The 12946-nt window shown below is 40.2% G+C and overlaps 1 protein-coding gene across 3 annotated transcripts in view; it reads left to right on the plus strand.

Annotated features, from left to right (window-relative positions):
- dph1 (diphthamide biosynthesis 1) overlaps positions 1 to 12946 on the plus strand; it is a 77715-nt gene that overhangs the window by 37058 nt on the left and 27711 nt on the right. For all 3 annotated transcript variants that reach the window (XM_061781611.1, XM_061781612.1, XM_061781613.1), the window contains exons 4-5: positions 7341 to 7462; positions 12267 to 12421. In XM_061781611.1, coding sequence (XP_061637595.1) covers positions 7341 to 7462; positions 12267 to 12421 — 277 coding nt within the window. The remainder of the gene's footprint in view (positions 1 to 7340; positions 7463 to 12266; positions 12422 to 12946) is intronic.

Genomic DNA, 12946 nt, shown 5'->3' on the forward strand with positions numbered 1-12946 from the left:
ATAACTAAAATGCACACGACGACTAACTACAATATCGAAAAAAGGCGAACTATTGATAAACTGAGCTGTCTGGGGCAATGACGTCACGTGACGTGTTGCACATTTTCAGCACATAGTCAACTCACTGTCTGTCTGTCTGTCTGTCTGTCTCTGTCTGTCTGTCTATCGATCGATCTATCTGTTAAGAGTCTCTAAAGAAGTGTACTGAGAATGGTGTGCTTGTTTATATTTAGGTGGCTATTTGGCATGTCAAGTCTGCTCTAAGTTGCTCATTTAATGTGGCTTCAACTATACTCATATTTAAGTAATTGTTTCATGTTGATGACATCATTCTGTAACTTGTGTGGCGTACATTACCAAGTAATGGGTATGGTTAAGCTCATGCTTTTTTTGTAGTGGATAAGTGATATTCCTGCCACTTGACAGCTACTGAAAGTAACTAAAAAGTAACTTTTTTCTAACTTAGTTACTTTTTAAATCAAGTAATCAGTAAAGTAACTAAGTTACTTTTTCAAGGTAACTGGCAACACTGGTGATCAGTGAGTTACAATGTTTTCTTTATCCTCAAGTTGAAACCAGAGCTCCAAATGCATCAACCTATTTTTTTCTCAAAAAATACTATGTTTCTTGATGAAAATTATAAATATATTGTAATTTTATGAATTATTTAGTGTAAACATATTGGTGGCCAAAATGGTTGATTTGTCGATGAAACACATTGTTGCAATGGATTGTACCATCTGGTTAACTTATGCTGGAGTCCATCCCAGCATGCATTAAGTGAAAGGCTGAATGGATTTCCAATTTTTCAAACATTTACCATCCTACCATTTGCATTCGTTTGGAGTACAAGGGAGCCCTTGGAGGAAAGTTGCACTCCCACTGGGAGAACAGGCTAAGCCAACAAAAGTGCTTTTGACTCTCATTTGTAAGCACACTGAGGAAATATTTTGCTGCTGCCAAAACAACATGGGGTTGTTCTGAGGGATCTATATATCTGCATAACTTCAAAGGTCATAATAATTATGCTGTAATATTACATCCCAAATCTTCTAATTCTAAATTATAATACAGGAGCTGTTTGAAAAATAATGCCTTCACGATGTTTTGATTGACACTCTAGCAGAGGTATGGCCACAAACAGATCAGGTTTTTGCATGCATTTTAGTTTTTTGTTGTTGTTACCAATATAGACCTTTTCACTATGATGTCACACCTACTTTTATTACTATGCATTTAAACGTGAGGCGAAAGCTTTGCGTCCAGTCTGAGTGTAGCATTACATTGACTAGAGCTAGCTACTAATTAAAATGCTATTATGTACAAACAATTTACTCACCATTCCAGTGTACACTATGCACAACTTGTTCACGGGTTTGTGGGGCGGTAGAGGGCTTCTACAAGTTCAAACAAGAAGGATTTAATGTGGATCGTAATTAAAGTAGAAGAAATTTTGAAGTAAGAAGTTTAATAAAACCTGTAGCTCTTCACTCTAGCGCCCCACTCCGTCCACTAAAGCTAAACCATTTCTGTGTTAAGTCCGCACTCGATTGGGCATGCCACCTACGTAACCATGACATTACAAGAAGTACAACGATGATTGGCCAACAAGCCCCACGTGACCGAAATACTGCGGAACTTTGCAGACATGGCAGCATCGTTGAGAAGACTCCTATTCAGATGGAATCAATACTTTGGAACCAGTTCGAAGTTGCAACCAGTTCTCGATTCCCACCCCTAGACATTAACATGCTTAGTACGGAACTGGCCAATTAATAGACCTTTCTGTTGCTTGGATTAATCAAACAGGCTTGCTCTTTGAACGGTGAAATGGATAGCGCTCTGTCGTGCTGACGTTAGCTAGCAAGTTTGTTTGCTTCAAAAAAAATAAAAAATAATAATAATTTTGCGGTATATCTGGTGGCGCAACCCCATACAAAACACATTTTGTCAGTTTTCAGTTCGTCAGCAGTAGTATGAAAAGATCTATAGCTAAAAAAAAATGATTTGAAGGATTTGATGTTAAACTGTGGCAAAAATCCAAAGATTAGATTTTCTTGTCCAAATCAGTTTTCTACCACGTGATAAACACAAAAGAGTTCAATGAAATTTGGAGTGTCGCTACGGAGTATGACTCAAGGGGAAAATGATTAACTTGATTGACTGATTCTGGAACCAGAAGACAAATGTTGATCTGAATATGGATTGTTTTGAGAAAATAATGCACTCTACTGAACAACTACCATTGTACAGCACTGATTCCGTTAAGAGTTTGTGAACAGATTGGTTTGTTGGATAACAGGATTACGCAAAAACAGCTCAACTGATTTCTATGAAACTTTGTGAGGGGCAGATTCAGATCAGGGTACAGATCAAATAATTTTCATTTTTCAGTCCACATTGATTCAAAACGTCACCATTCATCGATTTGTAGCATGCTAGATCATCCTTTTGGAAATAGGAATTTGCATTCCTAACCAAAAAACAGATGGACAGAAATACAGCACCTTACAGGGTGGCCTTGGTGGACGTCTATGCCATTAACTGCCATTCTAGGTGTCTTTCTAAAGGCGAAATTGTGCATGGAGCTCTTCTGTTGGATGTGATTTCAAGGAAGGTGTTTCTGCATATTGTTGTTGTATTGCCAAGTGTAAGATGTCTTTGATGAGAGTGGTGTAGGTGCTCATGGTCCCTCGTGCCCCCCCGCCACCCCCTGCTGTGACACGGCAGCTCACACGGGCAGCTCACAGTGCCAACAAGTTTGAGCTTTTAAAAAGCATTACTCTGCTTTCTGTGCTTCTCTTGCCACACAAGAATAATAATATCGCAAGAATAATAATAATAAGAAGAAGCTATTTTTGGCCACGCTATCAATTTCTTTATCTGCTGCTAAAACAGTATGACGGTACAATCCGTTCACACCAAAGTCTTAGTGCTTGGGAGCACATGCATGTGCATCCATCAAATACACCGGTCTTGTTTTAGACTCGTGTTTTGGTGACAGTGGAGTTTATTACAAAGATTCAAATCATTTGGTAGTTTCTCATCCATATTGAGAATTACACTGAAGACTTAATTAGGAAGAGCTATTATGCAGTTCACAAGCTTCTCTGACATCTTAATTAGATCTTAATGACGTTTCAGTTGGCTTGGAGATGAGTAAGACCATACATAAAACTCGAAAGCGTCTGAAACCGGAGATAAGGAAAAGATTTTGACGTTTTCATCGAATTTGTTCCTTATACGTATAAAAACTGTTGTGCAGTTTTTCCTGTGTGAGATGTATTATAGACGAAGGGGATTTGATTAACACCAATGCACTTTCCATTCCATCTCTCGCTGTCTTTCACTGGATCTCCTCGCCTCCATCCCGTTGGGATGCGGGACCATGCATGGCTTAGTAATTACCCTGCCATGTCCGAGTGGCATCATGTCTCGTATCAGCCTCTTAATCGAATTCATAGTGTTTGTTACCGTGACAGTTTAGTATACTCGCTATGGTAATGGCGGGATATGCCGCACCGGCTGAGATTATGTGAGAATGGTATATATGGCAGATAGATGGCTGATTAGATACAACGCTCCCCTGTACTGCGGGATGCATTGTGCAGTGTTCTGTGTAGATGGACGGGCCACTATTTGAGTACTTTTAGTGTGATGCTTGCTTATGCCAGCAGTCAAATGTGAGAACAATAGATGTCAGTGAATGAGAATGTTTGGTGAGTGTAATTATCCCACACAGTAGGCTTTATGCACACAACACAGACAAAATCTAGACAACCGAGAGGGTAAGTGATTCCGTTTTGAAGGCAAATAGTTATTCTCCAGATGACTCGCTTCGTGTGTGTGTTGCAGGGCTCAGCTGTACCACCCTTGACTTGAGAGCAGCTATTAGGGGGAGAAGGGACACTGAAAGTCGGTAGCAAAAACTCTGGGATGATGAGGAGTAGCCCCGGGAGGCTGCAAACCAGATAACATCAGAGAGAATGAGGGAGGGAAAGCTAAATAGAAACTTTCACTGAAGACCCTTGTGAGGAGCAGAACCTGGGATAAACACACCAAGGAGATGCGGGTGTGAAAGATTGGGCAGCAGGAGGCTTATTATAAACAGTCTTTTGGTATCTACAGATTGTTCAGTGTGCAGCCACGTCTGTTTATCACTTGCCTCCGTTCCCGAAGCCCTCTTATCTCATCTCTCCCCACCCCCCCGTTACCTAAATATGTCAGAATAAAGCCACAAATACCAGGCAACTACCTACATTTACAGCCACCCCCTTGTCTACCTCCCAAACAAAGCCTCAGGCTTGCTCCCGCTCCCCAACCTCTTCTTCTCAGACTTTATTTATTTCACTTAACTTTTACGGTCTGGCTTAGCATTTCATTTGCCTATAAAGAGCAATGCAAGAAAGCTCTTGTTTTTATCTACTTGGATGGCTTATTTGTTCTTAACAGATATAGTTCCTTCAGTACCTGTACAATCACATAAGTTTTTGTTGCATTACCAAAAGATCTGACCCACATGGTTTGCACAGACTATAAAGCATCCAGTCTGAATAGTTTATTTTTTTCCGCTGTAAGCGCTAGCACTCATTATTCTCTTTATTGCTACATGGTTTATTGATTCATACTATAAATACATTCGCTTAGGTGCCTGCCATGTGTCTTGTTTGTTTAGGGTTAAGGAAATATGTTGCACAATGGCAAAAGGAGAGTACAAGTTACAGTATATATCTTTCTTCCAGGAGCTGATGGTTACTCTGTCATGCAGTGGGTTCATCTCATTTCTCTAATTGCAACTTGCTAGGTCTTCGCTCCTCTGTTTACATGCTAGCTCGAGGAGCTAGGATATTGACAGAGGAGCAAGGCGGGAGGAGAATGTTTGGGGGAATTGAGACGTTCATTTCTCAATGATGTAATTTCATGGGGACGTCAACTAACGAACTATCTGCAGGGCTAAATTATTACCGTCACCACAAATGTCCACTTTATGCTTCGTTTTAAGTGGGATTAAAATTAAGTATGTCTCCGACCCCCTACCCCCGCGCACAGCGTATATTTAGAGTAACTCAGAAATATGTAAAGTGTTGATGTGTTATCTACTGCATTACGTTGAATTATAAAATAGTGCAGAACCAACAGAACATTTTTATTTTATGTGGCCAAATGCATTTAATAAACACTATAAAAATGGAAATTGACGAGCTATAAGACTTCCGTAGCGGATACAGCAGACGTCCCTCAATTTAAGCTAGCCCGTGGAAGCTCCTTTATGCTCGATCCTCGCTCCTCGATGCATGTTTAAGGCAATTAAGACATTCCTTAATATGGCGGCGTTACAACAACTTCCGGCTCACCTTCAATAATTTGAGGAGCGAGGAGCTAGGAACGTTGTAATTAAGAGACTTGAGATGAGCCCAGTGTGTCTGTTTTGTTGCCATAGTGCTGCGTAAATACAGTGGAACCTCCAATCCGGTATATGCGCAACCTACTTCTCCATTCAACAAACAGGATAAAAGCACTTCCTCCTCGCTTGGGTGACTGGGGAAGGGGACCGTTTCAAAGCACCAGTAGGAACTTTAAACATCTACAATGTATTTTATTTTATTTTATTTTATTTTTTTAAGATGTCACCACAGAACCACCAAAGATGACCATAGCCAATGTTTAGGCTTCGTTCGAGTTTACGTGTATCATATCATCACCATATTTTTATAAATGATATACAGTACTTGTATTTAATTTTTTTTTTTAAAGCAATTTCAGCTTCAAACAATCATGTCATCAATCCAAGCTTTGCTTGTTAGCGTAGCATAACAAGGAAGTCAGCTATCCCGCGTTCCGCGTTGGTCACGTGACGTTCTGCATGTAGCGGATTGGGTTGGGATAGTTAAAAAATAGTTGTTCCAATGGGTAGGAAATAATGGAAATAAGAAATGATCAATTCAAGGGTCAAATTGGCACTATCATAAAACTGTGATGAATTTGCAATAATCTAAGCAACAATTTAATGTTCTTAAAACTTAAGTGTCAAAATTAAGCTAACCACTGATACACTGTTTATTGATGAGGGCTTCATACTTGAGTGACTCACATCTTCGGCATCTCACTTTTTTTTTTAACATTCTGAATGTAAGGGAAGTAAACCACGGTAAAACTAGAAATTATAAAAATTTCCTCTTTCCTTTGATAATGAGCTTTCAATAAGTGAATCAGTCCACCTGACCAACTTTGGAGAAAATTAGCAATGGATGAATTGATTGTACGTTACTTGAAATTAAAAATTCATTAGTTATCGATGGGTGTTTTTTTTTTTTTCCATAGAATAATTGTAACCTTTTTTAAATGATGTATTGAATGTCACAAATAGCATAAATGACAACCTTCAAAATAGTTGACTGAATAAAGCAGTGCCTCTGCTTTGATTGTAGTGCTTTTCATTGGCTTTTCATTTTGCCTTCATTGTCGTAAAGCGCAATTAAGCAAGAACTCCACACAGAATGCATAATGATCAATTAATCGACTTATCAGTTATATATATAGCTGTATATGTAGCTAATTTAGATGCATATACATTGGATAGCGCAACATAAGATTTGATAAAGCCAAGTTAAACAATATGCTGGCACGGTGAACGACTGGTCAGCACATCTGCCTCACAGTTCTGAGGGTTCAAATCCGGTTTCCCCTGTGTGGAATTTGCATGTTCTCCCCGTGCCTGTGTGGGTTTTCTCCGGGTACTCCGGTTTCCTCCCACATTCCAAAAACATGCATGTTGTTGATTGAAGACTCTAAATTGTCCGTAGGTGTGTATGGTTGTTTGTTTATATGTGCCCTGCGATTGGCTGCCGACCAGTTCAGGGTGTACACTGCCACTCACCCACAGTTAGCTGAGATAGGTGCCAGCAGACCCATGAACTGAGTGAAATAAGCAGTTAGGAGAATGGATGGATGGATAGATGAAGTTAAACAATGTAAGGAAGTACTTGATTGACTGGTACTGGAATGGATGAGCAGAATGTTAATGAATATAATTGCAATACAACCTGAGAGCCTGAGAGATGTAGTCATGTGGACTCTAACAAGCAGACAGCTTGTTCCTCACACATGCCATCACCTGCTAGAAAAACGATCCTGATATGCTGTGACTTGGTCAGTGATTGATGTCTCATACCTGGTGGTCATTTCTCTCCAGTAGTAATTGAATTGCAATTGATCAGATTCAGCACTCTCCTTATCACATGCTGCGAAGATCGATTTGAGCGACTGTTGGCAAGCAACAGGAGGGTGCCTAGGTTCTGCGGGGCAGCACTAATTAGCGTTCACGTGTGCGTGCACGGCAGGTTCACGGAAGCGGACACCATCGTGATGGGGGACGTGACATATGGGGCTTGCTGCCTGGACGATTTCACCGCCCGAGCCTTGGGAGCCGACTTCATGGTGCACTATGGACACAGTTGTCTCAGTGAGTCTTTTATATATTGTCTGTGTGCATAATTATCATCATGATGGGCATTTGATTAAATATCAATGAACAGTGTGTTGAGTGTTCTGAGCTCCCGTTTTGTATAATGCGGCCCGTCGGAGTTTTGCCATAGTGCAGCAGTCCCCAACCACCAGGCCATGGATAGCTACAGGTCAGTGGGCCATTTGGTACTGCGTCGATGGAGAGATTGAACAAAAATATTTAATTGATCATCAGAGTAAAAGAAGTTATATTTTGAAAATCCATTGCATCTCCATGTGCCTTTGTACACAAGTCAAACACCTTGTCTCGGTCATGTAAGACATTAGTAAAAAATTAAGCCCACTAGAAAATATGAGTAAAAATAATGTCTTTGGACAGCTTTTTCAGAAATGGGAAAAGGCCAAATAATGAGACAAAAGAGCCTACAATTTCCAAGAAAAAGAAAGCTGTATTTTAGAGAAAATATCAGCAGACCCACAGAAATTTGTCGTGTATAATACGCACCCCCAAAATGAGGAGTTCCCTATGTATAATCCGCACCATCAATTTGCTGGTATCCATGCTCAAAACATGAAGTATTATCCATATTTTATTAAGTTTTGCTCAGTTCTGCTCTGCGTGCGCTGATGTTCGTGGCACTTCCTCACCCTAAACGGTGATTGACTCAATTCATTGCTCGTAGGTATAACATTTCAAAAGTACTGTACTGTTGAAAATACAAAATAGCTTTTCTTTGGACTTCCTCCATAATCTCACATTAACTTCTTGTGGCAACATTGGGGGGTGGAAGGAAATTGGCTGTAATGTTACTTGTGTCAAATTTCCAGACTAACTACTGTTTTGCTGTGGTTCGCACCCCTGTTCCCCTTGTCCGTTCTGTCCCCTGATCTATCCCCTAAAACCGTTTTCTGTCAGGCTGCATTTTCAATAAACATCAGAATAATAAACAAATTTAAATAAGCAAAGGGAGTATTTTAAACTCCCCTCTTGCACAGAAAAGCTTCCAGCACAAAAGGCATACAGATCCACCATTCTGCATGGCCACACAGCTGAACATAACAGGTTAAAAAAAGAGAGGCAAAAAAAACTAAACAGTGATCACTTCTTAAAAGCAGCAGAGTGACTTGATCTTTTCCTCGATGTTTTTTAACTTGGTAGATGTGCTCACTGAAGTGAAATAAATCTGCGATCTAGTAACGACTCTAAATTCGATGCCATCTGTCAAACGGGCACGTTAGCAACAGATATGGGGTGCATATGGTAATGCCCTCTGTGCGCGCTCTGCTACATTCCGGACCATTTACCGATAACAATCTGGTGGCGCCTGCGAGGCCTTCATGATTCAGTTCTAATGGGCAGCGAAAATTTACCGTATTATATATACATGTTTAACATTAGACATTACGTATCATGTTGGAATGAAAGTGCTGTGGCGGTGGGTTGACATAATTCCCCTATGGAACTAAGGGCTGATTAATGGGCTGATTAATGTGTTCCACAGTTAGTTTTGGGTGTGCCGGACTTCCAGTTGAGTTCCGTGTTTTCTTCCGAAAATGTGTTCATTTACTCAACATTTTTTAACTTTGTGAAATGGCCGTTCAAGAAAAAGGTTTGGCATCTAATAAACTCAGACGCTAAATCCGATATCATCAAACGGACGCCGTAGCAGGAGCCAGGTACCTAGGTACCAGTAATACTTTTATACCTCTACCTATGTATAATACGCACTATAATTTTTGAATACATTTTTTAAGGAAAACAAATTTGTATTATACACGAGAAATTGCAGTACTCAAAATACGGCAGCAACTACATTCAGCATAATGGTGAGAGTTGTATTTTCAATCCATGGCGGAAAATAGGTTGGGGACTCCTGCCAGTGTGGATGTCTCTGTGCACATAGCTCAGCTTCCAATAGCTGGCGTTGCAAACAATTCCACCCAATTAACCACTTAACCATTATTATAACCATTATTGTCATGCAAATGGTACCACCTGCAGGAGGCTGAGCACAGACTAATAGAAGTATCGATCAACACTAAAATGCCGTGGTACTAGGATACCTGCAGCCCCAGTATGGCAGGCATATCAGACATTTTGAAGCCGAGACATGGCATTGACCCAGCGTATCAATGAGGAACATACATTAGAGGTGTCCTCCTCCTTCTCCCAGACCTTCACTCTCCGCCCCGCTCACTGTCTCTCGCCGAACACGCGAGGAAGCCCAAATCGATTGCTCTCCTACATCACTGCCTCGTCCAAATATCATAAATAGTCAATGGAATTTCAATGCCCTCCACTTGTGATATGATGTGTTACGGATGCAAGTGTATGTTTACAACTAAGATGGGACACACTCATGTATGTAGAACCTAACAGAAGCAAATATTTCATTGAGGTGTTCGACATTTGCTACAGTTGACATAGAAAGTAAACACACCGCTGTTAATATACTACAATTAAAAAACATTTTTCAAACCAATAACCTCTACAATTTTGTTGGGGGGAAAAAAAACAGTGGCTGGGTGCATTTATTGATTTAACTACAAGGGGGGGGGGCACCTTTTATTAAATCTAGAATAAGCTATTTACATCTGTGTGCACATTCCCAAACGGATACAGCATTCAGTCTTTTGGGATGGGATTCTATCAACATTGCATATTCTCTGGAGTTGCAACAGCATCTCTTTGGATCACACCACATATTTTCAATTGAATTTAGGTTAGGGCTCTGGCTGTCCCCTGCAAAAAATGTTCACATTGCTTCTAGTAAACTTGTTGGTCTGGATATATATGTTTGGGCTCATCGTCAGTAGTATTGTCCCCTCCACCTAGACTAAAACCAGGGTGTATTAATGTGAATATTCATATGCATTTCTTCTTGACTTTCTCTGCCACTCAATCACGACGATGTCACATGCACATCATGTCAGACACCTGTGACAGATTAAAGAAGCCATTGTGACTCATAGAGGAACTGTCTTCCAGTTGTTTCTACTTTTGTATGCCGCTGTCATCTTTTGTGTTTTGTCATCATGAAGCTCCTCCAGCTATAGACCTAGATTCTAAAAACAAATCAAAATAGAATGCTTTGTAACCCAAAGTCAAATTTTCACACATCCCTTTCAATCAATGTTAAATATAAGAGTACAAAGTGCAGCTAGTTTAAATCCAATTTGCTAAACTTGCCCTTGTCTGCTAACTCAAAACGATACCATGCAAATTTCCTAATCTAGATTCAAAAGAAAATAGAAAAATGTTCCTCGTTTATAGTAACGATAAAATATTTGTGGAAGCGACATTTACATTTCCTTAATTTACTGTATAAATTATGCGTCAATTATTTGCTTTTTAGTTTGTCAGCCTGCGTCGTTCGCTTGGCACAATCAAGTATCTCTTTTCTCAATGGCCTTAATGCCATCACATCTTGCAGAAAAATATTTTTTTCAGGGTATAACCACCCTGATTAAGTTTGGTTAATCAAAAATCCTATCCTCAAATTAGTACAAATGAACAATTAATAGACTACAAGTAATCGATTATGCGCATCTCTAATAAAGAAACAAAGTCTGTACACATCGTCGATAAAATTAACTCAAACTTGAAAATTGTCTCTTAAGATGGGTATTAAAAAAAAAAGTTGGTGAGGTGTCTGGTTAATCACAGACAATCATTAAGTTAACGTGCACATTTTACAGCACCAATAACCGCAGTGATGAGGTCAGTGAGTTCTGTCCATCTCATTGACTGCGTCTCTAATTGTAGCGTCTTAAGAGCCGGCTGCCGTCTTCACTTCTGCACAAATCGATTGTTTGCCCTTTACCTTTTGAGAGTGCCCATAAACAATTGACAGCTGCAAGCTCGATTGTAGATTCCACTCAACTTCTCCGACCACCCCACCCCTCCCCTCCCCTCATGATATATTAAAGTTCTGGGATACTCTTGCAAGATAGCCCACTTTTTAAAATCCCGATATATCCCTTTCCTCTTACTTTCCTGTTAAGATGGGATGCCATAAGTCACTTCGGTTGTCAAGTAACTGACAACTTTCAAACACACACAGTTGCTTTTTAACTCAAGTCCTCCTGTCATATGGAATGGATACACTGTGGTATTAAGTTTTCCACCTCTCTTTTCCAAATTAAACTTAAATGTTCTCCATCTCACTTTAAGAATTTCTTCTTCATTTCCATCCCAGCTGCTTTCGGTCCTAATGTAGCGATCCATATCTCACAGCCATTTAGTGTCTGCTGGTCCCCTCTTTCCTTTGTCACACTTTGCTCTCTTCTGTCTCCCGTGTTATCTAATCTATGCCATTTATTTCCAGCTCATACAACATGTAATGAAGGGGCCATTGGCTCCGTTGTAATAACGTCCCTTTGCTCTGCATCTGCAAACTCAGTGTGGTGTAAAAGAAAGAATAATTACGATGATCAGTAATAATATGTAGTCGCTTTCCTGCCATTTTGTTGAAATCCAGCCTACTTAGGTCAGCGTTCAAGTCATTCAAATGTGTCTAAAATAGCTCAAGGTACGGCTGCGTCACAAATGGCCTGTGAAATTAATGACATTAATAGTATTCGTATGTGTAGCTCTGCCTTACCTAAATAATAGAGCCTCTTCCATCAGCTTCCCACACGCAGTGAGGTTCACCTATATCACAAGGGCACCTACAGTATGCACTCACGAACGTGCTATGCGCTTATATTTGAGGCGTCATCAATAGTGCATGTGCCGAAGGCTCAACTGACACAACCGCTTGAATTATTCATCCGCCTTTCTTTTGTCTTTGTCTTCACAGTCCCCATCGACTCCACTACCCAAATTAAGATGCTTTACGTGTTTGTGGACATCCAGATGGACAACGCACACTTACTGGACACGGTCAAGTTCAACTTCCCTCCTGGACAGTCCCTGGCGCTCGTGAGCACCATTCAGTTTGTGGCTGCACTGCAGGTGATGGAGTGCTGGCATGGCATCACACACAGCTTTTGTTGTGGGAGAATTTGAATTGCTCACTGTTTATTACGCCTCCACTGGCAAGTGGAGTGGCTTCACGCACCTCCTGCACTTACAGTGTGTTTACCAGCAACAAACTGAACAGTGTATTCAAGTCAAGTTGTGGCTTGAGCACTTCAATGCTTAGCTTTGAATTTCCATCATAGATGGTTATTTCATAGTGTCAGTTAGAATTTAAAAACGCATCAAAAATTTAATATGCCCGTCTTAAAAGATCAAGCTCATGAAGTGTCTTGAGGCTAATAACCAAGTGTGTTTTACACAATGAAAGCTTTATCCAGGGAAGACATTAAATTCTAACAAGGCTCTTAACAATTAAACATTAACTGGTTTGTTTAAAAGAAAAAAGTAACTAAATACTGCAGTACTCGTGCCTGAGGCCCTGAAATAACCCCCTTTTCATCGAAATGCACTAGCCAGCTCTTAATTCTTGATTTCCACAGCAGCCCGTCTAAGGAGGAG

Source organism: Phyllopteryx taeniolatus, chromosome 8 (genome assembly GCF_024500385.1).
Source record: "Phyllopteryx taeniolatus isolate TA_2022b chromosome 8, UOR_Ptae_1.2, whole genome shotgun sequence".
Taxonomy (NCBI): domain Eukaryota; kingdom Metazoa; phylum Chordata; class Actinopteri; order Syngnathiformes; family Syngnathidae; genus Phyllopteryx; species Phyllopteryx taeniolatus.